Source organism: Lynx rufus, unplaced genomic scaffold (genome assembly GCF_022079265.1).
Source record: "Lynx rufus isolate CCGP_SWC_20201006 ecotype Redwood Valley unplaced genomic scaffold, mLynRuf1.p SCAF_2, whole genome shotgun sequence".
NCBI lineage: Eukaryota > Metazoa > Chordata > Mammalia > Carnivora > Felidae > Lynx > Lynx rufus.
In genome coordinates, this window is record NW_025814834.1 from 74,616,003 (window position 1) to 74,641,048 (window position 25,046).

The 25,046-nt window shown below is 37.5% G+C and overlaps 1 protein-coding gene across 3 annotated transcripts in view; it reads left to right on the forward strand.

Moving 5' to 3' along the window:
- Positions 1 to 3,177: 3,177 nt before the first annotated feature.
- ACVR1C (activin A receptor type 1C) overlaps positions 3,178 to 25,046 on the forward strand; it is a 41,885-nt gene continuing 20,016 nt past the window's right edge. For 2 of the 3 annotated variants that reach the window (XM_047084829.1, XM_047084830.1), the window contains exon 1: positions 3,178 to 3,406. In XM_047084829.1, the coding sequence (XP_046940785.1) occupies positions 3,253 to 3,406 (154 nt within the window). In that variant the 5' untranslated portion in view covers positions 3,178 to 3,252. Of the gene's footprint in view, positions 3,407 to 24,680; positions 24,921 to 25,046 lie in introns of all 3 variants that reach the window. The other variant, XM_047084828.1, reaches the window with a different exon arrangement.

A 25,046-nucleotide genomic window follows, 5' to 3' on the forward strand; every position in this document is an offset into this window, starting at 1 on the left:
GACCGAGGTAAAACTGAGACCTTCTTTTCCTGAGTTCTGTATCTGGACCATGGCCAGACACCATCCTGCTGTGTGGCTGTCTAGGTTCTAGCCTGGGACGTTAAGAGAAGGAGAGCATTCAACTCACTCCACAGAGTAGAAAGGGATGCGTTTCTTTGTGATGCCTTTTAAACGGTCTGTACACCCTCGTTCATTCAGCCATTCTTTTATGGATTATGAATGTATTTCAATTGTTACATAATACAACTAGCTTTACCTCCTCTAGTAGGAGAAAACATGGTCACTAAATGTTTCCATAATGCTTCCTGTGTGCCAGGCATTGTTCTAAGAGCTTTACCTAGATCAATTTATTCTTCACAACAACAGTATGAGGAGGTATATTCTTCTTCTCCTCCTCTTTCATATAAGGAAATGGAGGCACAGAGGGGTCAAGTGATGACCAAAATTCAAAGCTAGTATAACTGGGATTTGAAGGCCTTTGGCAGATCAGTCGAAGAGGTACTAGAGAGATTCCACCGTCAGAAGACACCTAGGTGGATGGATAGTCATTATATGAACTGTCTTTTATGTAAGGAAAGTGACTTAAAATATTTTTCAAATCACCTGAATTTTATATATCTAGCTCTACTGAATCCTAATCAGTGTGGATTATAAGGTTCGACTGTAGCACATAAATATCAACAAATGAGTATAGTTGACCACTGAACAACGTGGATGTTAGGGGCACCAACCCCCTACACAGTTCAAAATCTGCTTAACTTTTGAGTCTCCAAAAACTTAACTACTAATAGCCTACTGTTGACTGGAAGCCTTACCAATAGCATTAACAATTAACACATATTTTCTTTATGATATATATTATATACCATATTCTTACAGTAAAGAAACTACAGAAAATAAAATGTTAAGAAAGTCATTAGGTGAGGATGCCCAGGTGGCTCAGTCGGTTAAGTATCTTACCCTTGATTTCGGCTCAGGTCATGATCTCGTGGTTCGTGAGTTCAAGCCCTGCATCGGGCTCCAGGCTGATGGAGTGGAGCCTGCTCAGGATTCACTGTCTTCTCTCTGCCCTTCCCCCATTCTCATCCACATGACTCTCTCTTAAAATAAATGAATAAACATTTAAAAATTAAAAAAAAATCATTAGGAAGAGAAACTACACTTATAGTACTGTACTGCATTTTAAAAATAATTTTTTTAAATTTAGTTTATATATTTTGAGAGAGAGAGCAAGCATGAATGGGGGAGGGACAGAGAGAGAAGGAGAGAGAGAATCCCAACCAGGCTCCTCACTGTCAGTGCAGAGCTTAATGAGGGGCTCAAACTCATGAACCATGAGATTACGACCTGAGCCAACATCAAGAATTGGATACTCAACTGACTGAGCCACCCAGGCGCCCCAGTACTGTACTGCATTTATTGAAAAGAAATCCATGTATAAATGCACCCGTGCAGTTCAAACCCATGTTGTTCAAGGGTCAATTGTGTATTTATTTATACTAGTCACCCCTGGAATAAATGGAGGAGTGAACTATGTGCTTGGTGCAACGTTGGTAACAAAATTGTTTTATGACTGTATTTCTTTTAGCCCATAGTAATAAAAATGTTTATAGAGAGGGTATCTTGCCAATCAAGAAAGATTACCAAAGAAGAGATCATTTTTGCTTTTCAGTATGTAATTTGTTCTTTCTTACACACCCAGTTATGAAGGAATATTATCCATATTTGGTTTTATATTGGTGTTTGAAGTTGAGGATAAAAATTGTCATTTATGTATCAAATACTGTGCAGTTAGGAAATTAGCTCCAATTTCAGCAATTAGCAATTTAAGGTCTTTAATTTCAGTAAAAATGATTTTATTATAAAATTTGGTACATTCAGATAATTGTGGGGAACAGTTATAATTTAACAAAAAGCTCATTAGAGTAATAATACAAAAGCCTTATTTAGTATTGTACTATTTAAAAACAGTGTAATTAAATAAAATTTGAATAAATTGTCACAACCACTGAACTTCATGGTGAGAGATACTTTACATCAGGACAGAAAAATATGGCACCACTTTGAACATGGGAGTAAATGTGTATGTGAGAAGTGGATGTGTGTGTATGTATGTGTGTGTAGTAAGTGGGGAAGAGTGAGGAAACTTGTGCAGTGAACAGATTAATTTAGCAGAGTCTCAGTTTTGAAATTTTATTTATGTAGATATGTTAAATTCTACTGTTGATGTGTTATGTTTTCTGGAATAGGTGTGTTCATTAAAGAGAAGTGCCTGAAGTCATGGTCTGTGTTCAAATGACTCTTCTTTTGACATGTATTTCTTAGCCAAGAGGGGAAGTGTAATGGCTCTTCAGTGCCTTAAAGGTACTGTGGCAATAGCAATAAGATTAAAATATCATCAAATATAAATGTAAAGGATCACACTATTATTTTTAGAGTGGTAGGTTTCTTTTTTTTTTAATTTTTTTAAACGTTTATTTATTATTGAGAGACAGAGAGAGAGAGAGCATGAGCATGGGAGGGACAGAGAGAGAGGGAGACACAGAATCCAAAGCAGGCTCCAGGCTGTGAGCTGTCAGCACAGAGCCTGACGTGGGGCTTGAACTTGGGACTGGTGAGATCATGACCTGAGCTGAAGTCGGATGCTCAACTGACTGAGCCACCCAGGTGCCCCAAGAGTGGTAGATTTCTATGGTTAGGTTTGTGTTTTGCACATGTACTTAAATGTTTAAAGGAGAAAGGGTAAATGAACAGAGCACAGTGGATGTTTGGTTACACAGCTCTCTGACCACACTTTACAAGAGATGCTGGACAGTCCCCCTGGGTTTCTGTGTTACTGTATCCTAGCATTTCACAGGAGCTATTGACTTAGGAATAAGCCAGTTGGGTTTAAGAAGGTGGGATTTAGACCATGGACAGGAAAATGATTTTAAAATATAGTCGCAACTGAATAAATTCACAAAAATACAAGTAATAATAAAGGATGATTTGGGCCTCCTATTTAATAAAACACATGACTGAGAGGTACTAACAGTGGGAGCATGTGTTTGCCCAATGCTGTTCATTTAAACCCTACCTCAATTTTCATTAAGATTGAACTCTTGTACTCAAGTATTATGAAATAAAGTTGCATGATGTTTTCTGTATCTTCAAGCTTTCTGCCTTACACTTCCAGGATTGAAGTGTGTATGTCTTTTGTGTGACTCTTCAAACTTTACCTGCCAAACTGAAGGAGCATGCTGGGCCTCGGTTATGCTAACCAATGGGAAAGAACAGGTGATCAAGTCCTGTGTCTCTCTCCCAGAGTTGAATGCTCAAGTCTTCTGTCATAGTTCCAACAATGTTACCAAAACTGAATGCTGCTTCACAGATTTTTGCAACAACATAACACTGCACCTTCCAAAAGGTAAGGCATTTATCTTTGTTCATCCCAAATGTAATTTTACTATTGGGAAATTAGAAGCCTGGTAGAAATCGAACTGTTGGATGTTTCTTTAAATAAGAAAGTCTGTTTTACAGTTCCCTCCTTATTTGCCTGGTAATATTCTCTAGAGCACAGCTGAGGTTGATTTTTTTTTAATTGCACAAGACTGTCAAAACACTGACAACAGCATAACAATTGTGACGTTTGTCCATGTGAGTTGTATTTTCAGAAGTGATTAATGGACCTAAAGTAAAATGTCCATTTGTATGGATTCTTGTAAAGGAAAGAAATTAAAATGTATACCAAGAAAAAAGGAGAAAAGAGAGCAAAACTAAAAATAGTAGATTGCTGACTTCTATGGAGACAAAATCTTTTCATGGGCACCTTCTGCGTATCTTCTTTGCCTGCCTGCCTGCACTCGAGAGCAAGCACTCATGAGCAAGAAGATGGAGGTAGAATGGAATGTGACTCTTCATTATTGTGCACATATATTCCTGCCTTTTCCCCAATTTCGTGGTGTCCTCTCCTAATTTATAAGACACAGAAAATCTGAATCTTGTCTTTTATCAGCAACGTGGAATCTGCAACTTTGGGGGATATTAAGGGGCAAGTCACTAAAACCACAAGCCAGTTTATGACATGAAAATGTTCTGTCGTGGGTTTTCTTTCATATTTATCAATTTGGTAATAATTCAGTGCTTACTGATGTGTTTATATCTACATGCAGGTATATAGTCTTCCTTACAAAGCAACATGTTAAGGTACTGTTATGCAGCCTCAGGTGTTCCTGTATCACTATATCAATATTCTGCTGTAGTATTTTTAACCCAGTTTTTTTTTTATAAATTCACTGTCCCCCTTTTTTACTGAAGGACATTTATTTGATGCGGAAACTTGGCATCACTACCACAAATGAGAAACCAGTTTACTTAGTGTAAGCAAAAGATAACTATGTACATAAACAAAAAATAGCTACTGTATTTCAGTTAGGTATTTTGTATGTCTTTTTGTTTAAAAGAGAGAAGAATATGATGTTATAGACATACTGGCCCCAAATGAGGCTTTTTGATAATACAGAAACACTGAGAGAACTAGAGAGAAAATATCATGTGATTCAATGTTATTTAAATCGCGTTTGCTTAAATCCAAGTCGGTTCAAGAACCCTTAGAATCATTTCTGAGGGACATGTGCCACCACTGGTATTTGTCCCACTCTTTGGGAAACACTGTTCTAGAGCTTTATCCTATATACTGCAGAAGAAGCCATACTTGGCATATTTCATCCCCAAGGCTACTTGCAGTCTTGATTTTTTAGACCACATTTATTCTCTCTGTCTCAGGTTCCATAGACATCCTTGATTTGGTGGTGATCTGGCATCTATGCTGGGTACTTTTCTTCCCTTAGACTTTCTCCCATGGTTATCTGTGGGCCCAAGACACGCTGAAGTGAAGTGAAGGCTCCCTCTACCTTATGCTATCTTCCCATGACCAAGATCCAAAAGATTAAGGAGGGGGAGGTAGGTCTCCGCATTAGCCTGTGGCCATGGCATCTTTGATGTGTCTTCCCAATATTGAATTACCCACAAGACCAGGTTCTGCCAGTCAGAATGGGCACAAGACAGTATTTTGACAGCAACAAATGGTCTTCGAGGATAACCTGGTTCATGTGCAGTTGGGCAAATTAAAGATACTTAGTGCAGCTAGAATGTAGGTCCTCTCCAGCCCAACTATAAACTCTGCCTAACTACCGAGAAGCTTATGTTCCACCCTGAAGTCCAGGTAGGAACCAATCTGTTTCAAAAATCAATGTTATTGAGGTACAGTTGGGATATAATGAAATGCACACAATTTGATTGTATGGTTTGATGAGCTTTGACACACACATACCCCATGTAACCACTATCACATTTCCATCACCTCAAAATGTTCTCAGTCAATCCTCATTTTGACTAGGGCTAGACGACTGATCTCTTTTCTGTCAGTGTAGACTAGATTTGTTTTTTCCCAGTTTCGCAAAAAAAGGAGTCCTTATGGAAGATATTGTTTTGCATTTGGCTTCTTTCACTCAGAATGTTTTTGAGATGTATTCATGCTGTTGGATGTATTAGTAGCTTGTTCCTTTTTTACTGTGGGGTGATATCCCATTCTATGGATCTCCTATGGCTGTTCAACCTGTTCGCCTTCTGATGAGTGTTCAGGTGGTTTCCATGTGGGGACTGTTGATAAAGGTGCTGTGAACGTTAATGTACAAGTTTTTGGATATGTTTTTTTTTTCTTGTGAGAAAATATCTAAGAGCAGAATTATAGGATCATATGATGAGTATCTATTCATTTTACAAATATTATCTCCCAAGTAGTTTTGAAATTGTACAGTTTTACATCCCCAGCAGAAATGTATGATGATAGTTCCATTTGGTCCATTCTTTTACAATCACGTGTTACAATCAGTTTTTTTTTTTTAATTTTAGCTATTCAAGTGATTGTGTAGTAGTATTTCATTGAGGTTTTAATTTGCATTTCCCTGACGGGTAATGGTGTTCAATTATTTTTATGTGCATATTGGACAGTTGCATATCTGCCTTTATAAATGTCGAATCTTTCTCACATTAAAAACATTGGGTTACCTTCCTATGGTTGAAAGTATAGCTTCATTATATATATGGAAACCAGTCCTTTATCAGATATGTGTATTCTGACTATTTTCTCCCATTCTGTGGATTGCCATTTTGTTTTCTTGAATGTGTCTTTTGCAGAGTAGATTACAAACTGATGGATTACATATTTTTATTTTTATGTTTCATATGTTTCACGTCCTAATTGAAGAAGTCTTTATGCAAAGTTCATAAATATTTTCTTTTATGTTTCTTCCAGAAACATAATTTCTTCCAGAAATTTTAACACCTCAGAATCATTTAGGCCTGCATCAGTTTAAACTTAATTTTTCTTACTCTGTGAGGTTTAGGTGAAATTTATTTTTTTATATAGAGATGAAGTTTTTCCAGCATCATTTGTTGAAAAATCTATCCTTTCAATTACTTTGGCACTTTGAACATAAAATGACCATATATATGTGGGTATATTTCGGGCCTCTTTATTCTGTTCGAGGGTTATGGATGTCTCTATTTATATCGCTATTAAACTTCCTTTATTAGTGTAGCTTTGTAGTAAGTATTAAAATCAAGTCGTGTGACCACTCCAAATTTGTTCTTTTTTAAAATTGATTTGGATCTTCTGAATCCTTTGCATTTGCATTTCCATTTTAGAATTGATTTGACAATTCTTACAAAAGCACATGCTGAGATTTTTATTAGATTGAGTTGAATATATAGATTATTTGAAGAAAACAGTCATGTTAACAATATTAAATCCTTTGATCCATGAACATAGCATGTTTCCTCATTTATTGAGTTTTTCTTCAGTTACTCTTAGCAGTGTCTTGTGCTTGTCAAGAAACAGGTCTCATGTGTATTTTCTTGAATTTATCCCTAAGTAGCACATGTTTTTGGATGCTATTTTTAATATCTCTGTTAATTGTTAGTATATGAAAATGAAATTAATTTTGTATATTGACCTTATTTCCGACAAGCTTGCCAAAGCACATTATTTTAGTGCTAGTAGCTCTTTAAAAAATTATTTGGCATTTTCTACATACGCAATTATCTTATCTGTGAATACAGACAATTTTGCATCTTCCATTCTGATCTGTTTGCATTTTATTTCTTTTTCTTGCTTTTTTGCACTGGCTAGGACCGCTAATACGTTGACGAATAGGAGTGCTAAGAGTGAAGATCCTTGCCTTTTTCTTGGTCCTAGGAGTGAGTGTTCTTTTACCATTAGGTATGAGTAATGAGTATTGAGTATTACTCATTACCACTCTCTCTTTTACCATTAAGTATGATTTTAACTGTAGGTTTTTGAGATTCCTGTTATGAACTGATGAAATTTGCTTTAATTCGTAGTTTGGGGGAGGTCTTTTTAATCCTAAATGAATATTAATTTTTTTCAAGTATTTTCTTGAATTTCTTGAGATTATAGCAAGACTTTTCTTCTTTAGTCTATTGATGTGATGGACTACATTCATTGATTTCCAAATTTAACTTATAACAGGGAATATACGTGTTGTCTTGCCAGTAATTAATATGTCTACAAAAAATGCTCTGTGACATTTACTCAATTCAAATTTCTTAAACTAAGAACTTTTTTCTTTTAGCGACATTGTATGGTAAATTGACATTAAATTGAATAGGATTGTATACGCAGGCATCTTGGGTCGGGTCGTTCTGTCTGTGAGGCAGCACCAAACGGTTATTAGCTGTATTTGGAGCAGCAGCTGTTTGGAAAGGGACTTCCAGGCTGAGCACTGAACACAGGCGGTGCCAACAACGCCACTGTTCTCATGTCATCAGTGAGCGTGATTGATATCCCCTGCTCTGGCTAGTAGGGATTTGTCCATTTCAAATATGGTTACGTATACATGAAATGTATAAAAGCACTCTGAAAAATAAGCAGTGTGACATTTCTACGGTGTTAGTGCTCTACATCACATTAACGGGCAAAATGGGGAAGGAAACGTATGGAGGTGACCAGAAGAGATACAGAAAAATCTGGACTTCCCTTTTTGGTTCCTCTGAAAGTCAAGCGGATCCTTGGCTCTTTGGTTCTTTCACCCAGCACTCCAGACTATGGGGCCGTTTCTGGGTAGTGACTTGATGTAGGTGTAGTAACCAAGGTTTGTGATATTTCAGTTGATGCTCTTCTGTGCTTAAGTCCTGTAACAATTGGCCTCTTGCTTTGTTTCTTTGTGATAAAATTCCTGCCTTGAACACAGACCTGGACTTTTTCTCTCTCCCTTCCTCCCTCTGCTTGTGCGATTGTAACTCAGCAATTGGAGAACTATAGGCGCTCGCTCTTTCCCTCCTAAAAATCCTTTTAAAGTGTTTGGCTCTAATTCCTAAAACCTTAGACTAGTGGCCTTTTTTTTAAAGTTTATTTATTTTATTTTTATTTATTTTTTTAATGTTTATTTATTTTTGAGACAGAGAGAGACAAGGCATGTGTGGTGGAGGGACAGGGAGAGAGGGAGACACAGAATCCGAAGCAGGCTCCAGGCTCTGAGCAAGCAGTCAGCACAGAGCCAGACACGGGGCTGGAACCCACATACTGTGAGATCATGACCTGAGCTGAAGTTGGACGCTTAACTGACTGAGCCATCCAGGTGCCCCAAGTTTATTTATTTTATTTTTGAGAGAGAGAGAGAGAGAGAGAGAGAGAGAGAGAGAGAATTCAGGCGAGAGGGGGAGGGGCAGGGAGAGAGGGAGAGAGAGAATCCCAATCAGGCTCTTCACTGACAGGGCAGAGCCCAATGTAGGGCTAGAACTCGGGAACCTTGAGGTCATGACTTGAGCCGAGATCAAGAGTCAGATGCTTAACGGATTGAGCCACCCAGGCACCCAGACTAGTGGCTTTTATATATGTTTCCACTGAGACACACAGAAAGAAATACATTTTATACAATTTCCCCCAACCTGCATGCAAACTCTACTGAAACAAGACTTTTACAAAACATTCTTACCCTTTCTGTGAGGTACCCTATGCATTTTCCTCAAGTAAAAACGCTGGTCAGACCCTACTAATAGGTTGTTCACAGTTCAAAAAACACCACTTTAGTTGGTATTTGAAAATGTGGTAATTTAAAATGGAGCAGGGACACTTATTATTTTAATTTACTAGTACAAAAATCTATTAAGAATCTAGTTACTGTTTTAATCTCAAATGTTTTCCTTCTGGGGCGCCTTGGTGGCTCAGTTGGTTAAGTGTCTGACTTCGGCTCAGGTCATGATCTCGCGGTCCGTGAGTTTGAGCCCTGCGTCGGGCTCTGTGCTGACAGCTCAGAGCCTGGAGCCTGTTTCGGATTCTGTATCTCCCTCTCTCTCTGCCCCTCCCCTGCTCACACTCTTGTCTCTCAAGAATAAATAAACACTTGGGGCGCCTGGGTGGCTCAGTCGGTTAAGCGGCCGACTTCAGCTCAGGTCATGATCTCACAGTCTGTGAGTTCGAGCCCCGCGTCGGGCTCTGTGCTGACAGCTCAGAGCAGAGCCTGGAGCCTGTTTTCAGATTCTATGTCTCCCTCTCTTTCTGACCCTCCCCCGTTCATGCTCTATCTCTCTCTGTCTCAAAAATAAATAAACGTTAAAAATTTAAAATTTTTTTTTTCTAAATGGCCTTTAAAAATCTTTTACCCATTCATTTTTTATACTAAGTTGTATTAGATTTAAGTAGAATTAATTTAGATCATTGCAAGCAAGATTGACTTAGATCACATTAAATTCAATCATTTGCCCTTAAAAAACATACTTTCTCCTGTGACACTGCACATGGGTTTAATTTTTAGGAGTTAATCATACTTTTTTTTTTATAGAAACAGTTTTATAGTTTGATGGAGATATAATATTAGAAAACTTTCTTCCCTTCCCTGAAGCTTATTGAAACTGGTATCTTTGATGTCACTGGAGTGACCTTCCAAGTTCTAGTATTATCACAAATATTTAGAGGCTTTTTTTTCCCTATGTAAAACTTGAAAGGCAACATCCATTTCCAAAAACAGCCATTTATTTGACTAGTACTTTGAGTACGTTTCTACTAACAGCAAATATGTCATTATTTTTACAAAACAAGTGTAGTACTGAATATTTAAAAATTAAATATAGATCGTGCAAATCAGTTAAACAAGAGAAACATATACTTTATGTAATGTACCCTGTCTAATGTATTCTTCTTGTTTATTTTTAGACCAGATAAGAATAGCTACCTTCAGTTCCAAAAATATCCTCTTTCCTTTCTGGATGCTACTTTTCTTGTTCTGACTCCAGACTCCAGCTCTGACTTTAACTTAGTACTCCCAGGCTTCAGGAAACTTCTTGCCTCATAACTCCTGCAGATTGCCCACTCTCAGCTTCCTCTGAATTTAGGAGAGAAGCCACTGAGTGGGAAAAATTTACCTTTGAAAGTAAATGATACGGGGTAACTGGCTCAGTTGGTTAAGCATCCCACTCTTGATTTTGGCTCAGGTCATGATCTCACCATTCATCACCAGCCCTATGTTGGGCTCTGTGATGACAGCTCTGAGCCTGCTTGGAATTCTCTTTCTCTACCTCTCCTGCCCCTCCCCCATGCATGTACATGTGTTCTCTCTCTCAAAAAATAAACATCTTTAAAAAAGTAAAGAGTAAATTCTTAACTCTTCAAGAATATTTCTATTTCAAAAATAAAAGACTTGTTGACACAAATTGGTGTGCCCTTGGTGGGGGGGGGGGCGCTGGGGGATCCAGGTAAGGCACACAAACAATAATAGATGAAAAAGTTCCATTCACATTGGATATGTATGTACAATGGGTGTATGTACGATGGGTTTGATCTGGGAGCCTTCTAATAAGTTCTCCTCACTTTTCACAATTCCTTCCCCGAGTCTGTGTGAGCTGGGCCTTCTGTATCTCTTCTCTATGCCTCTTGAAATCTTTCCCCTGTTATTTCCTAATGTTTGTATCTGATAATTTTCATATCTACAGTTTCTGCGAGTTTGAATGTGCTAGGATTTTATTTTGCTGACTCATATTTTGATGGCTACTTTCCTCATGTGTTTTGTGATTTTTGAATGTGAGCTCAGGTTTTGGGGAACCTTATGTGGAGGAAATTTTTGGAGCCTGTATTTAAAATATGTTCCTCCAGGATGAGCACTTGGTGTTGTATGGAAACCAATTTGACAATAAATTATATATATATATATATAAAATATATTCCTCCAGAGAAGATTTACATTGGCTTCCACTAGGTATCTGGGGGTGTTACCAACCAAAACCCATTCAATGTTTTGATTAGGTTTATTGTGGCCAACATGTAATATGAATTAAGGCTCCAAGCCTGCCTATGGTACACACTTGGGGTAAGAAACACTTGAAGATATATTTTTTCTTTTTTGCTATACCAAAGTCAAGGTTGAGACACACACATAGAGGACACCCTGTCTTTGTCTGCAGAACACTGTTTTATTTTCAATTTAATGCCATTCATAGTTGCCTGATTTATATGAGGGTCTCTGATCTGGCCCTTCCCTGTCTCAGGAACCAAGTTTTATCTCCTGATCTTGTGCTACAATCTGGTAAACTAAGCATGTAACCACCAGGAGCTGGCAGATGCTTCCAGGGTAAATAGCAGCCCAAGTGCTCAAGCGCCTCTTTGGATTTTCACTTTATTTGTGGCTCTGAGCAATTCATTTCTTTTCTCACCAGCTTAATCACGTAATAGAAAAAAAGTTTTTCATTTATATTTTATTCAGCATTTTTGTGTGCTGTACCAAGAAGGGCTTCTGTGGACATCTAAAGTGTAACTTGGCAGAAATGGAAATTCCAGGATAGTTTATTTTTGAAATGATGCTGGCATAATTATCTATCCATCTGGAAGAAAACAGGGCTGTACCACAGTGTCATACCATATACAAAAATAAATTACAGCTTGATTAAATATCTAATTGTGAAATATAAAACAATTTAAATGTCAGAGGAAAATTTAGAAAAAAAGATTTTTATGACTTTATAGTATGGAAGCTGTTTTTAAATAAGACAGGAAATCCAACTGTTATAAAAGGAAAAGAGATATAACTGCATGCAAACTAAAATAAAAATGAGTAATGAAAGATAACATAAATAAAACTGAAGATAAGTTAAATATGGGATAGAAATATTTGTCACATGTGTGACTGGGAAAAGGTAGGAACTATGGGAAGTTAAAGAGCTCATGTGCGTGTGCATGCGTGTGTGCGTGTGCATGGCAAGAGTGGAAAGAGAGAAGGAGAGAGAGCACTAAAGGGAAAAATGGGTAAGAGACACAAACAGATTTTACAGAAGAGAATATTCTAAATGGTCAAGTATCAAAAAGATGTTCAACATCACTAATAGCTGGAGAGATGCCAATTAAAACAACCATTTTTTCCCGCCCACTAGATTTGCATAAGTTGTAAGAGTGATGTATCAGTCAAGCTGTTTTCAACTAAAAGTATCAGAAACTTAGATAATAATGTCTTAATAAGGGAGTTCACTAACTCAACATGGTAGGAAATCTGGAAGTAGATTGATTCTATGATTCATTAACAAAGAGACTCAACAATGTCACCAGCCTATTTCCAGATTTATTCTTATGGGAATTGGTAAACAACCTTATTGTTTAAAACATTATTATATAACTTTCTGATACTTTTTTCCTCATGTGTGTATGCTTTTTCTAATAAGGAAAATTTTATCAGGTTTCGTTAAGCCTTTGTTAAAATTTTTGTTAAAAGGTTTTGTTATCAGGGATGTCAAGCTTGAAGGATAGCAAAGGTCAAGAAACGTGATTTGCTCAAACTGAATCATCTAATAGAAGCCACCATGTTGAGCAGAGATATCGAAGGTCTCTTTCCTTACTGCAAGTTTAAACCAGATATAAACCCATCTCCTTCTAACCCCAGGGAGGAGGTTTGGGCTTTTAACTAAGCAGAGCAGGAAAAATAAAAGACAAATAAAAAACCTGTTCTGGTGAAGCTGTGATCATAGCCTGGACATCACATGGATTTTAGGCCCAAGTTCCCATTGCATGAGTGGTACAGGGACTCTTCAGAGGAAGAACTTTCTTTAAGCTAGTCCCAGACCATTGGTGCACCAAAGTGTCTAGAAAAAAGTACCAACTCTCTAGAGGAAGGGACTTTAATGTTAGGTCTCAACCAGACAAAACAGACCCTTTTGCAAGGACATGAGCAGTACCTTGTGAAGAATAAGCATCCCAAGCATACAGGTATGCAAGGCAGCATGCATGAGCCAGCATAAGAGAACACACAGCAGAAAGATCACAAAGGTTTCATATATTGGAATTCTCAGAAAATAAATATAGATCAAATATTCTTCTAAGTTTAAAAAAAAACATAAGGCAAATTTGGAAAAATTTTTAGAGGATAGAGGATTATAAAAAAGTGACCTACTAGATTTGAACAAGAACAAAATAAAACTTTTTAAAATTAAAAATATAATAAAAATTGAAAACTTAATGGATAGGTTTAACAACAATTAGATAGAATATAAAGAGCTATGGAGAGAATTAGGGATCTGAAATACTGGTCAGAAGAAGTTATTTTGTATGCAGTTATACAGAGAATACATGATGGAAAATATGGACAAGAGGATGACAAAGAGAGGAACACATAAGAAGATTTAACATGTGGCTTTCTATCGTGGTCCATAGGAGAGGAGATAAAGGTTTGGGCAAAAGCAGTCTGCAGAAGTAACAGCTCAGAATTTTCCAGAATTGATGAACACCAATCTACAAATCTAAGAAATCCAGTGACTATCAAGAGGAGGAATAAAAAGATACCTAAACCTGGACATAGCTTAGTAAAACTACAGAACACCAAAGACAAAGTGAAATCCTACAAGTTGACAGACAAAAAGGTAAATGAAATTCAAAGGAGTTCAGAAGAACTGGCATTGTCTTTTCAGGCAAAAAGTAAAAAGAGAAAAGTGGAATTTTATCTTCAATATACTAAAAGAAAAGAATTGGTAACCCAGAATACTACCTAGAAAAACTATCTTTAAAGAATGAGGTTTAGCAAAAGACATTTTCAAAGTAACACAAATAGGTGAGTTTAACATTATCAAACTCTTTGATAAAGGAAACTCTAAGGGTGTACTTCAGGCATAAAGAAACTATACCAAAGTTCTGATATGCAGGGAGGAATGAAAGGCAAAGAAAGTGATAAATATGTCACTGATTCTAAACAACATTAATCTACAACAGCAATGGTGTCTTTTGAGGTTTAAAAAAAATAAGATAAAATGGTCATTCAACATAGAATACTATTTTTTATATACTATGTATGTCAAGAAGGTTAAATGGAATAAAATTTTCCAAGGGCCTTGTTTTTGTCTAGGAGAAAGGTAAATATATTGTTAATCTTTATGCTTTGAAATGTCCCTGTTGTAATTGCTAAATTATTTCTGAAAGAGTAGAATGTGACTATGTACCTTCTAATCTACAATGGGAAACAGAACAATAAAAATTATCCAAAAGTAGTAAAAAAAAAAAAAAGCGAGAGAAAGAAGCACACAACAGATGTGACAATAAGAAAGTATCCAAATGTTAGTAATAATTAAATATAATTAATTTAATGTAAATAGACTAAACAAAGGATACTAAGTTGGAGAAAACAGATCCAATTAAATGTTGTTTTAAAAATGTCTTGATAAATGAAAATTTACAGAAATGTGAAATTGTTTTGATAGAAAACATATACCATACATATATTAAACAAACAAAAATATTGGTTTATTTATATTAATGCCAGACAAAATTAACTTTAATGCAAAAAAAATTACTAGAGTTAAGAAGTAACTTTATTGTGACTAAAGTTTCAACTTACCAGGGATTCTTAATGATTTTAAATTTCTATGTACTTAACAATGGGACTCAAAAATAAAGAAAATACTTAGAGATCTATAAGGAGAAATAGAGATGTCCACAATCTCAGAGGGAGGTTTTAATATGCCACAGTCTTGGTAAGTGATAAAACAATTAGGTAAAATAATTAGTGAGACTATATAGAGTTGAAACAAGATGGTTTACGAACAACCTAATTTTTAGAAAATTATAATATACCAAACCTGAATAGTCTTATGACAGTAAAGAATTTGAATCAGAAGTTTTTAAAAAGTAGTAAAAAATATTCCCAGAAAGAAAATTTCAAAGTTCTACTAGAAAAGAGGCTCTACTAGAAAATTTTGATACACTTCCAGGAACAGAGAACTCTCACACAAACTCTTCTAAAATGTAGACAAAGAGGAGACATTCCTTCACTCATTTTATTCATAACCTTGATATCAAACCCAACAAAGCCAGTATAAGAAAGGAAAATTTCAAGCCATTCTGATTCATGAACATGTATACAGATATGCCAATATTAGCCTGGAGCCATGTAAGAAAAGGGATCTGGGAACCATAGTACAAGGGCAAGGAAATCATTATTTTGCAAATCAGGGTAAGGGTTACCCTTGGGGAAGGAAAAAGGTTGTGATCATGTGGGGGTATCTCAGAGTGGAAGAAAAGGCGGGGAGATGAGGAGGGACGTGATGTGTGGGAGTTTATAATTCTTTTTATACTCAACCTAGATAATGTATGGACTTTTCTGTTTATTCATTATATTTCACAACAAACATCAAGTTTCCAAGTAATGTTTGCATATAGGCAAGTTAATGGGAGGTTGCACATTCTACTAACGTCTGAGTTGATTTTGGAGTATTGAGCAGCTGAAGACATGATGTAGCTCTTTCTTTAGTAACTCTTGTACAGTACTGTCTGACTTGGTTTTTGTTTTGCACATATGTTCTCTTTCTAACCAAAAAATCCAATAGATCAAAGGTTACTGTGTCTATAGATAAGTGTTTCAAAGACATCTAGATTCCCCCAATACCCATTTAGAAGCAGGACCTAGACTTCCAGCAGATTATATAGCTGTCCTCCTAACAGACAATATTTTCCACTGCTCTTACAGAGAAGTGTGGCCATATGATTAGGTTCTGGCAAATGAGATGAGTGGCAGTGTTTAGAAGAACTTCTGAGAAGACCTGTTGAAACAGAACTGGCACGTTATTATGCCACCATCCATCACACTGCCTGGATGTAAAGGTTAGAGTTTTAGTGGCTGCCTTGGACCATGAGGGTGATGGCTGCACCACAGGGGTGGCAACAAGGGAACTGACAGGGGCCTGACTGAAAACTTCATGGTGTCACCCTACTAACATTGGACATCTTCAACATCTTCAAGTTTCTTTTACATGAAAAAGAAAAGGAAACTTGTCTGGTTTCCTCTGTTATTTGTAATGAAACCCAATTCTAATGAATATAGAAACAACAAAACAAGTCATCCAGAGTTCTACCTGCATATGGGTTGTATCCAGTCAACAGACAGGTTTTGATTGACCTACAGTTTCTGGAAAAGGAAAGAAACATATTTCTTAACATTGTTAAAGATTAAGAATCTTAATATAAAAGTTCTAGATATCTGGCTTGTCCTTGAAAAATCAGTTATGGCTTTCTTGAAGTTTTCCTCATTTATCAGTTGGTTAAAACTGAGAAGCAAGTCATTCTTCCTTAGTGGACATGGGCTTTCCCTGTTTTTTCATTCATTCATTCATTCATTCACGCATTCAATATGTAGTGAGCTTATACCCACTGGCCTAAAGTTTACATTATCAATAGTTTAATATATTTCTACTTTAGCATAGTTGAGTTATTCGACAATTTTGTATCTTACTTTTCTCCCTTATTAAAATGTATGCATTTCAGTTTGTAACAAATGATTTCTTCTGACCCTAGGTGACATCAGAGTCATGCTCAGAGAAATATCTCTGATGTCACACAGCATCAAGAACACTCTAAAATTTTCCATGAAAATTCATCTAAGATAAGTTTAGGAAACCTGGGCAAGAGAAACTGGTTATTTACTGGGTTAATTTTGATAGGAATTGCTATTTAGTTCTTGCTTACACTAATTACCACCTTTCATATGGAAATAGACTATTCATCAAAAACATTCAAGTTCCAGGTATCTTTGTTCCCATTCTGCTACTAAAACTCACAGTGCTTGAAAGGCTAAATGTAGTAATAATTTCCTTTCAGATTTCACATACTATTTTAATAATACTATTATATTTTTTGCTTTACAAATAATTGGCTTCAATAAAGAAAAGACACACACAACATTAAAATATTGGGTGCTTTATTAACCCCCATACAATTTTCATCTTCCTGTTCTGTTCTCAGTTGTGTAAAGAGAAAAGGAAAATTGATTATTTATATCAGTCAGAGCAGGTAAACAATGCTTATTGATTAGGTACATGTCTAAATTGGACTTTCATGTAAACCAAACTAAAGGGTTACATCTGAAGGAAGATAAACTGCCAAAACATAGAATTAGATTTATCAAAAATTAATAATTTCAAAGGATGCTATAATTATAAAAATTGCAGGCTCAGATATTATTATTCTTTGGGGATTTTAAAGTCTCGTTATTTACAGTCCTTTTAAAAATTCATTGTTGTTTGCCAATTTTATCATAGCTTTCTATTTTAAACGAGTCCATTGCCGTAGTAGTCAGTGTAAGGTGACATCTCCATGCTGAGAAATACTCATGGGACCCCTTGTGGAATTGTTCTGCCATCACATGAACAAATCCATTTATAGCTCATTCTCTGAGGATTCGGTGCGCACCTGACAGGTGTGCCAGACAGGGTATTTTTCCCCTCCATAAACTGAAAGGTGCTCTGATTTTTATATTTCGGAAAGTGCTATGAAATATAAGCATACAAAGAAGTGCTCTTAAAGTTTAACATAGGAAGCATTTCCTATCTCGGGAAACAAGTACACTGATTTCGATTATGAAATTTTGTTCATAGGGATGTAATGGGAAATTGGAAGTAAAATTTATAACCAGTTCTAAATTGAGGATTTCACACTATGTAAGCCCCTACTCTCTTAGTAATGCTAAGTAAATACTATTACCTGTTTACTGAAATACTTTTTGTGTGATTATCATGTACAGGACATTGGGTTCGGTTAAAATAGGATTATCTCACATCAGTCTTTTCCACGTGAACAAACTGCTTTCTGTGAATGTGTTTGCTGTGGGAGAATTTATACTAGCATGAACTCTAGGACAGAGAAGTGTAACTTCTCCCTCATGGTCAGTATTTTCAAATACCTTCTCTGAACAAGGCTTTGCTATGAGCTGGGGAAACTGGTAGGAGATACGGGTGCTACTTTCAAGGATCTTTCATTTTTCCCGTGTAAAGGGTTGGCTTAAGAAAAAAAACAACCTGAAATATTCCTTAAGTAGTTACCAACTAATTTCTTTACAAATATGTATCATTTGAGAATATGTGTTTTGATGACATATGAATAAACTAATTTTTAGGTGCATGTGGGGAAATTAAGAAAAACTGTGGAGCTGATTTAAATTCTCCTTTCTACATTTTATTAATCTCATCTCTGCCTAAGTTAAAGTTCTAAGTTCCCTGTGCCAAAGATTATATTCTTCCATCTCACATTCCTCAATCCTTAAAATATAAAAACATTATTTTTCTTAAATTGAGACAAAAGTGGACAAAAGAAGATTTGAAGATACCCAGTGTCCCTCACATACTCCCAGAAGCCCAGGAACATAAGAACTGTCAGGAAATATTTTTATGTGTGGTGCAACCTGCATACTATAAAATCATGAAATCATTCCAGAAGACCGACAAGACGGTGTATGCAGGTAGCCATTTTTAGACTGAGCACTAAACAATGGAGGGCCCATCAATAGCCCATCTGATTGTTAAAAGGCAGAAATGATTTCCAGGCTATTTCTCATTGTTCAGTTGGATTTCTAGATTACAAAATCTGCCCTCGTTCAGTACTTGAGGTTCATGTTGATCAGAAACAACCTGTTTGACATGATTATTCTTGCTCTGTGGAGAAGGGTGACCATTTGCTGTTCCCTATAGTGGAGTATGTTGGAGAGATCCAACTGAATAAACTTCTGCCTGAATTATTCCTGGTGACATTTGTAAGGGTCACTGTAAAGAATAGTAGGCTAGGACAAGCTCTAGGTAGTGGAGGGCTTCCTGCAATTAGTGAGTACAGAATTAACACAGGAGTGTTAGACAAATACACCCAGTATTTTTGACTTAGCAACTGAGACCCATTCTATTTCACATGTGTAGACTTTCCACATGTAAGTGCAGTTCCATGCTGTTTTATATTAGACTGATTTATCATGAATAGAATTCTTCATGATGATCTTTTCTTACCTCCCATTTCCCTTGCTCCTATATAGTTTTCTTCATATTTTTTTATTTTCAAAATTGCTTTAGAATTGTTCCCCAGATGGATCATGTATTCCTTAGTAGCGTTTAAATTCCATCAGGATGTGGACTGTGCCCCACTTTCTGGGATCTTTTCTCAAGAGTCATTCTCAGTGCAAAGTTATACAAAGCAATCCCTTTGGATCCAGTCTTTTAGGAGAGCAGCAAGAAACTAATTCAAAATGCATTTTCATTACCGTCAAGCAAATGTTTGAAATGATGGTATCCACATTTAATGATGTTTTGAAATGGCAGGTTAAAGGAGGTTCATCATGAAGATTTGGGAGATTTTTCGATGCTTAGCATGTCACTCTGTTTTTTGAAAAAGAAATGATTCCTGTTGGGCTAGTTAAAAAGGTAGCTTTGAACATCTTAGAGGCAGTGTGTTCTCTCTTGGTTTAGCTGCAGACATTACTTCCACATTTTGCCCCAGAAGCCTGTGAACTACACTAAACTAAACAAAGCCTTTTCACTGATGCCACAGGCCTGTGTCATAGAGGGTTTATGGGGTAGGTGGATGGACCACATCATTCAGTTGACCATAGTGGCATTTCTTCCATGTGCCAGGACAGAAATGGACCCATCAGAAAGCATTTCAAGGAACATTGTCTTTTTGGGTTGGCTTACTACCTGAGAACAGGCTACAAGCAGGAGGAAGAAATGCTTCCCCTTTTGTGGGGAGGCAGTTGAAGACTTGATATTTATACATTCATGGATACAACCTTGCAGGGTGGTATCTTTTCAGTTGGGGAAAAACCCTTAATAAAAGGAATAGGAGTGGTTTTAATATTAGTCTGGGGTTTCTTCAGGGGTTTTTTGGATCTTCTTTAAATTCTGTATGCTACTTGCCACAGCAGCTTCTGGGAAGGGAGCACTAACCTTGTAAATTTCACAAAAAAATTCACTTTGGTTCGATGGAGACCTCTGTTTTCTTTGTCTGATTTTGTTTTTCAACAGATGTCCAGCCAGTGCATATCTCTTCAGTCGCTCTACTCTCAAAGAGTTTCTATTCTTCACTCCACTATAATGTTTTATTTTTTTTTTTATTTTAAATTTTTTTTTTCAACGTTTATTTATTTTTGGGACAGAGAGAGACAGAGCATGAACGGGGGAGGGGCAGAGAGAGAGGGAGACACAGAATCAGAAACAGGCTCCAGGCTCTGAGCCATCAGCCCAGAGCCCGACGCGGGGCTTGAACTCACGAACCGCGAGATCGTGACCTGGCTGAAGTCGGACGCTTAACCGACTGCGCCACCCAGGCGCCCCTCCACTATAATGTTTTAGTTTCTAGTCACTTGAAGGTCATTCAAATACAGTAAAAAAAAAAGTCTTTACATAGAACGTAGACATTCTACAAGATTTCCATGCCAGTGGTCAGTATGGGCCATTTGAAGCAATTGATCACGTCCATAACTCAGTTCTAAGCCATCTCCTGCTAATAGCATATACTAAGGAGATATAAATTAATTAATTCAAAGGTCATAGAAGTCTCATAAACATCAGTAAGTTTTAAACTTATAATAAGGACAGAGAAGAGGTCAGCAAGGAGGGAAACATGGGGATCATGAGGATTGTGCCCATATTATCTTTTTCTTTTCATTTTGAGTATTGCATCTATCCGTCCATCTTTCTTTTCGGTTGTTGTTCTTTTGTCTTATCTTATTGTTGTACATTCATCTGCCTTTCACATGACTCTCTCCAGATGTCCAGAATCTTCCACCTCATCTGGATCAATGTTCTCTTCTCCCTGCCTTGCTAATACTTCCTTTCCCTCTGTTGTCTTGGTTCAATGTATTGTAGAGCTTATATAGGGGAGATATTTGTGAGCTAGGCTCTCACCCATCTGGGTTAGTGCTTTTCCCCATTCCCATTCTATTCTACTTAATTTTCTAAGGAGTGAAATAACATGAATGAACAATGAAGCACTGCCCAAACCATGGAGGTGCTTATAACATGGAGAATGCATTTCAGTTGGCACAATCTCAAATGGGAAATTATTGAATAATAAGCGTTCTCCTATGATCAAGAATATAAAACCTGCTAGAAAAACTAATATGCTCATCAAAGGTAACTTATTAAAATGTATTCTTAACTGTGCTACTATTTCCTTTTGCCATGACTCATTGGGTATAGACTACAGTTCTTCTTCATTTATCTCCTGTAGAGATTATAATCAACATTTGGTTTAGAAGATAGTTTTACAAATGTTTGCTTTAAAAATTGCTCAGTGTTTAAGGAGCTCTTTCTGGATGTTGTTGCTAGCCTTTTCTAGCTGAGTAATCTTTTTTTATTACTAACTCGTATCAGTAAATTTGTTCACAAAAGTAGAAACATTGCCCATCTGTAACAAACATCTCTGAGAGCTGTTAACCTTCACGAGAGCAGTACACTTTTATAGAGAGTATTCTATTTTCAGGGTTGCTGACCTTTCGCCTCTTTATTGGTTGCCATAGTGATGATCTGAGCTCTGCTTAATAGAGCTTTACTAAAAGGAAGACAATCAATAAGCTTTTTAACTCTAATGTTTATATTGATAGTTTCTGATAACATATATCGGAATAAGATATAGCCTGATAAATGTAGCTAATAGTGGCGTTTTATTTTTTGAATTTTATTTTTTAAATTTTATTTTTATTTTTAAAAGCATACTCAAGTAGATGTTTATGTAGGTTGCAAGAGATTAAATGCTTTCTGTGGCTTTCTTAGAATTCCTAGAATAGCATTGCGAGGACCTAAAAATATAGATACAACTTGAAATGTAGATTGAAAGACCATAGTTAAATGGATAATAAAACTGTTTTATATTAGCAAGCTTTAGAAGTTGCAAGTACAACAGTTAATGATTTCTAAAACAAAGTCAAGTCAGAGAACTCTTTTAGCACCTTGTCATAAGAACATTCAAGGCCAACCTCTTCTCATATGCACCTGTACAACTTCTAATGACTTCAGAGGAATCCTGAAACCTTTAGGAGAGGGAAAGTTGGCGATCTGCCAGAATTCCTGGGGCAAAGTAGAAGAGCATGGATTATGTTTGTTTCCAGAGTTCACTAAACAGTTTTAAATATATTACTTATCAATGATAAAAATATATATGTATATATTTTTATGATTATAATGAAACTTTCATGAGCACATTTTTTTTAAAAATTTTTTTTTCAACGTTTATTTATTTTTGGGACACAGAGAGACAGAGCATGAACGGGGGAGGGGCAGAGAGAGAGGGAGACACAGAATGGGAAACAGGCTCCAGGCTCTGAGCCATCAGCCCAGAGCCTGACACGGGGCTCGAACTCCCGGACCGCGAGATCGTGACCTGGCTGAAGTCGGACGCTTAACCGACTGCGCCACCCAGGCGCCCCTTTCATGAGCACATTTTTGAGGAATTTGATTCCTTTTCCTTGAGAATGAAATAATATTTATTTTAAATTTGTCTTTACCTATTCTGGTTGACATATTGTAAGTAAAATGTAAGTGTATTTAATATAATAAGCTCTCTAGGATTGCAAAGAAAGAATTCTGAGGAATGGCTTAATTCACAAGGTCCATTATCACCGTCATTGGTTTAGACTCTAAGGTGCAGGTGCTGTGCGTTGCTTTCTATGCATTCTCTCCAACCCTCTCACTGGGTATGCCTAGTCAGCTGGGGCAGTTTGCCCAAGGCACTATAGCCACAAATGGAGAAAGTGTCATCTCACTTTGGCTTCTCTTTCTCCAAAGTCTGCATTCTTCTACTTCTCCTTGATGTCTGAGAACCTAAGACTCCAGAATTCTATTCCTGTATCCCATCAGATACTTCCCAAGGCTTATTAAAAACAAAAACCAACATCCCTAATGATAGGACCCAGTGATGAAATTAAATTGATGCTGAGGCTGTCTTTAGTGAATGAAAAGAAAATGAACTATGTGCTCATTTCAGGTGTCAAAATAATTTCTTTGAAAAATACAGGAAATATCTGTCATCATAGATTTTTTAATGTATCACTATTTTCCCTAAATTAAAAAGATTTCTTAAATGCAAGATGAACTTTAGAAAAATTGGCTGTCTGTGTTTTAACAGGAGAGTCACAAATTTGATTACACCCTTTATGTTACTTGGTTTCAATGATCATGTTTATTTTTCTAAAACTAAAAACCTTATCCTTTGCTTACTAAGAACAAACTAGTAGAACTTTTAACGGTTCCACCATTTCAAGATCTATTCGTCGTCTCCAGTTGTCAACACTGGGGATAGAGTTGAGAACAAAGCAGGCAAAATTCTTTCCCTCACGAAGCATGCGTTCTTTGGAGGGAATTGAATAATGCCTGGGTGGCTCAGTCGTTAAGCATATATAATGTGCCAGGTGGTGATACAACCCAGGGATTAAAACACAACAGCAAAAGGGTGGAGGATGAACCAGAACCCAGGAGGAAGTCCTACTATTTCAGCGAAGATTCAGCCAAGACCATCGAGCCTGGATGACTGCATCGGACCCCTCCCTCTGTCTCTTCGCTTTTTACTCCTGCGCCCCTCTGCGGCCACGCAGCATGAACCTTAGATCCCGTAGTTCGCCTCCTCCAAGTCCTGCGACAGCTCCTACTTGGAATAGAATTCACAGCCCTTCGCTTAGCCTACCAGACCCCACAGGCTCTTTTTGTCTTGGTTGCCTCGCTCTCTTCCGCCTTCCTCCCCGCTCACTGCCCTCCAGGCACGGGTTGTGCCTGAGCAGCCCGAATGGGCCTCACCTCGGGGTCTTGCACACTTGCTTTCACAATGCCTGGCGCGCGGCTCGCGGAGACCCTCCGGGCGTTGTTCCCTGTCGCCTCCCAGAGCGGCCTCCAGGAGCACTCTGCCGCAAGGGGCATCCCCGCGGCACGCGCGTGCCCCTCTGCTTCCTCACAGCGCGTAAGGCCTCTTGTCGCACATCCATCTGTTCAGTGGGCGCGTGGGGAACATAAGCAGCTCCAGAGGAAGGATTTGGCTGCCGCGCACCGCTGTATCTCCAGTACCTGGAATGGTGGCAAGAGCTATTGCAAGAGCTCGGTAATTATTTGGGGCATGAGTGAATGAACGTGCTCCAAGGATGGACTGCTGAGAAATGGGGAGAAGATAGTAGAAAAATGGCAAATGCCTTGGAGGATTGAAAAGGGCTCCCGTGTGCTGGTGCTTTCCACGTTCCTAACTCTGGCTCCCATCTGGATCCCATCTGGGATCCCATCTGGATCCCATCTCGATCCTAACTCTGGCGTGCTGGGTAGCCCCACATCAATGATGCGAAATTTTGGTGATCCTGGTTACAATTTCTAGAGTATCTTAAATGGGTTGATTTATGGTCGTGTTCTTTCTCTTTTAACTGAAGCATCTCCAAATGCCCCAAAACTCGGACCCATGGAGCTGACCGTTGTTATTACTGTGCCAGTTTGCCTCCTGTCCATGGCAGCGGCGCTGATGATATGGGCGTGCCAAGGTCGCCAGTGCACAGACAGGAAGAAAAAGAGACAGAATGTGGAGGAACCTCTCTCTGAGTGCAATCTGGTAAATGCTGGAAAAACTCTAAAAGATCTGATATACGATGTGACGGCCTCTGGCTCTGGCTCTGGTATGTGCCCCCTGTCCATTTTGCAGTAAGAAAACTCGCATTTAAAAATAAATCAAAACAATTTCTAACCTGTAGAAAAGGGCCCCAGTATTATGAATTGCATCATTGAGAGTGCTCAGCGTGGTA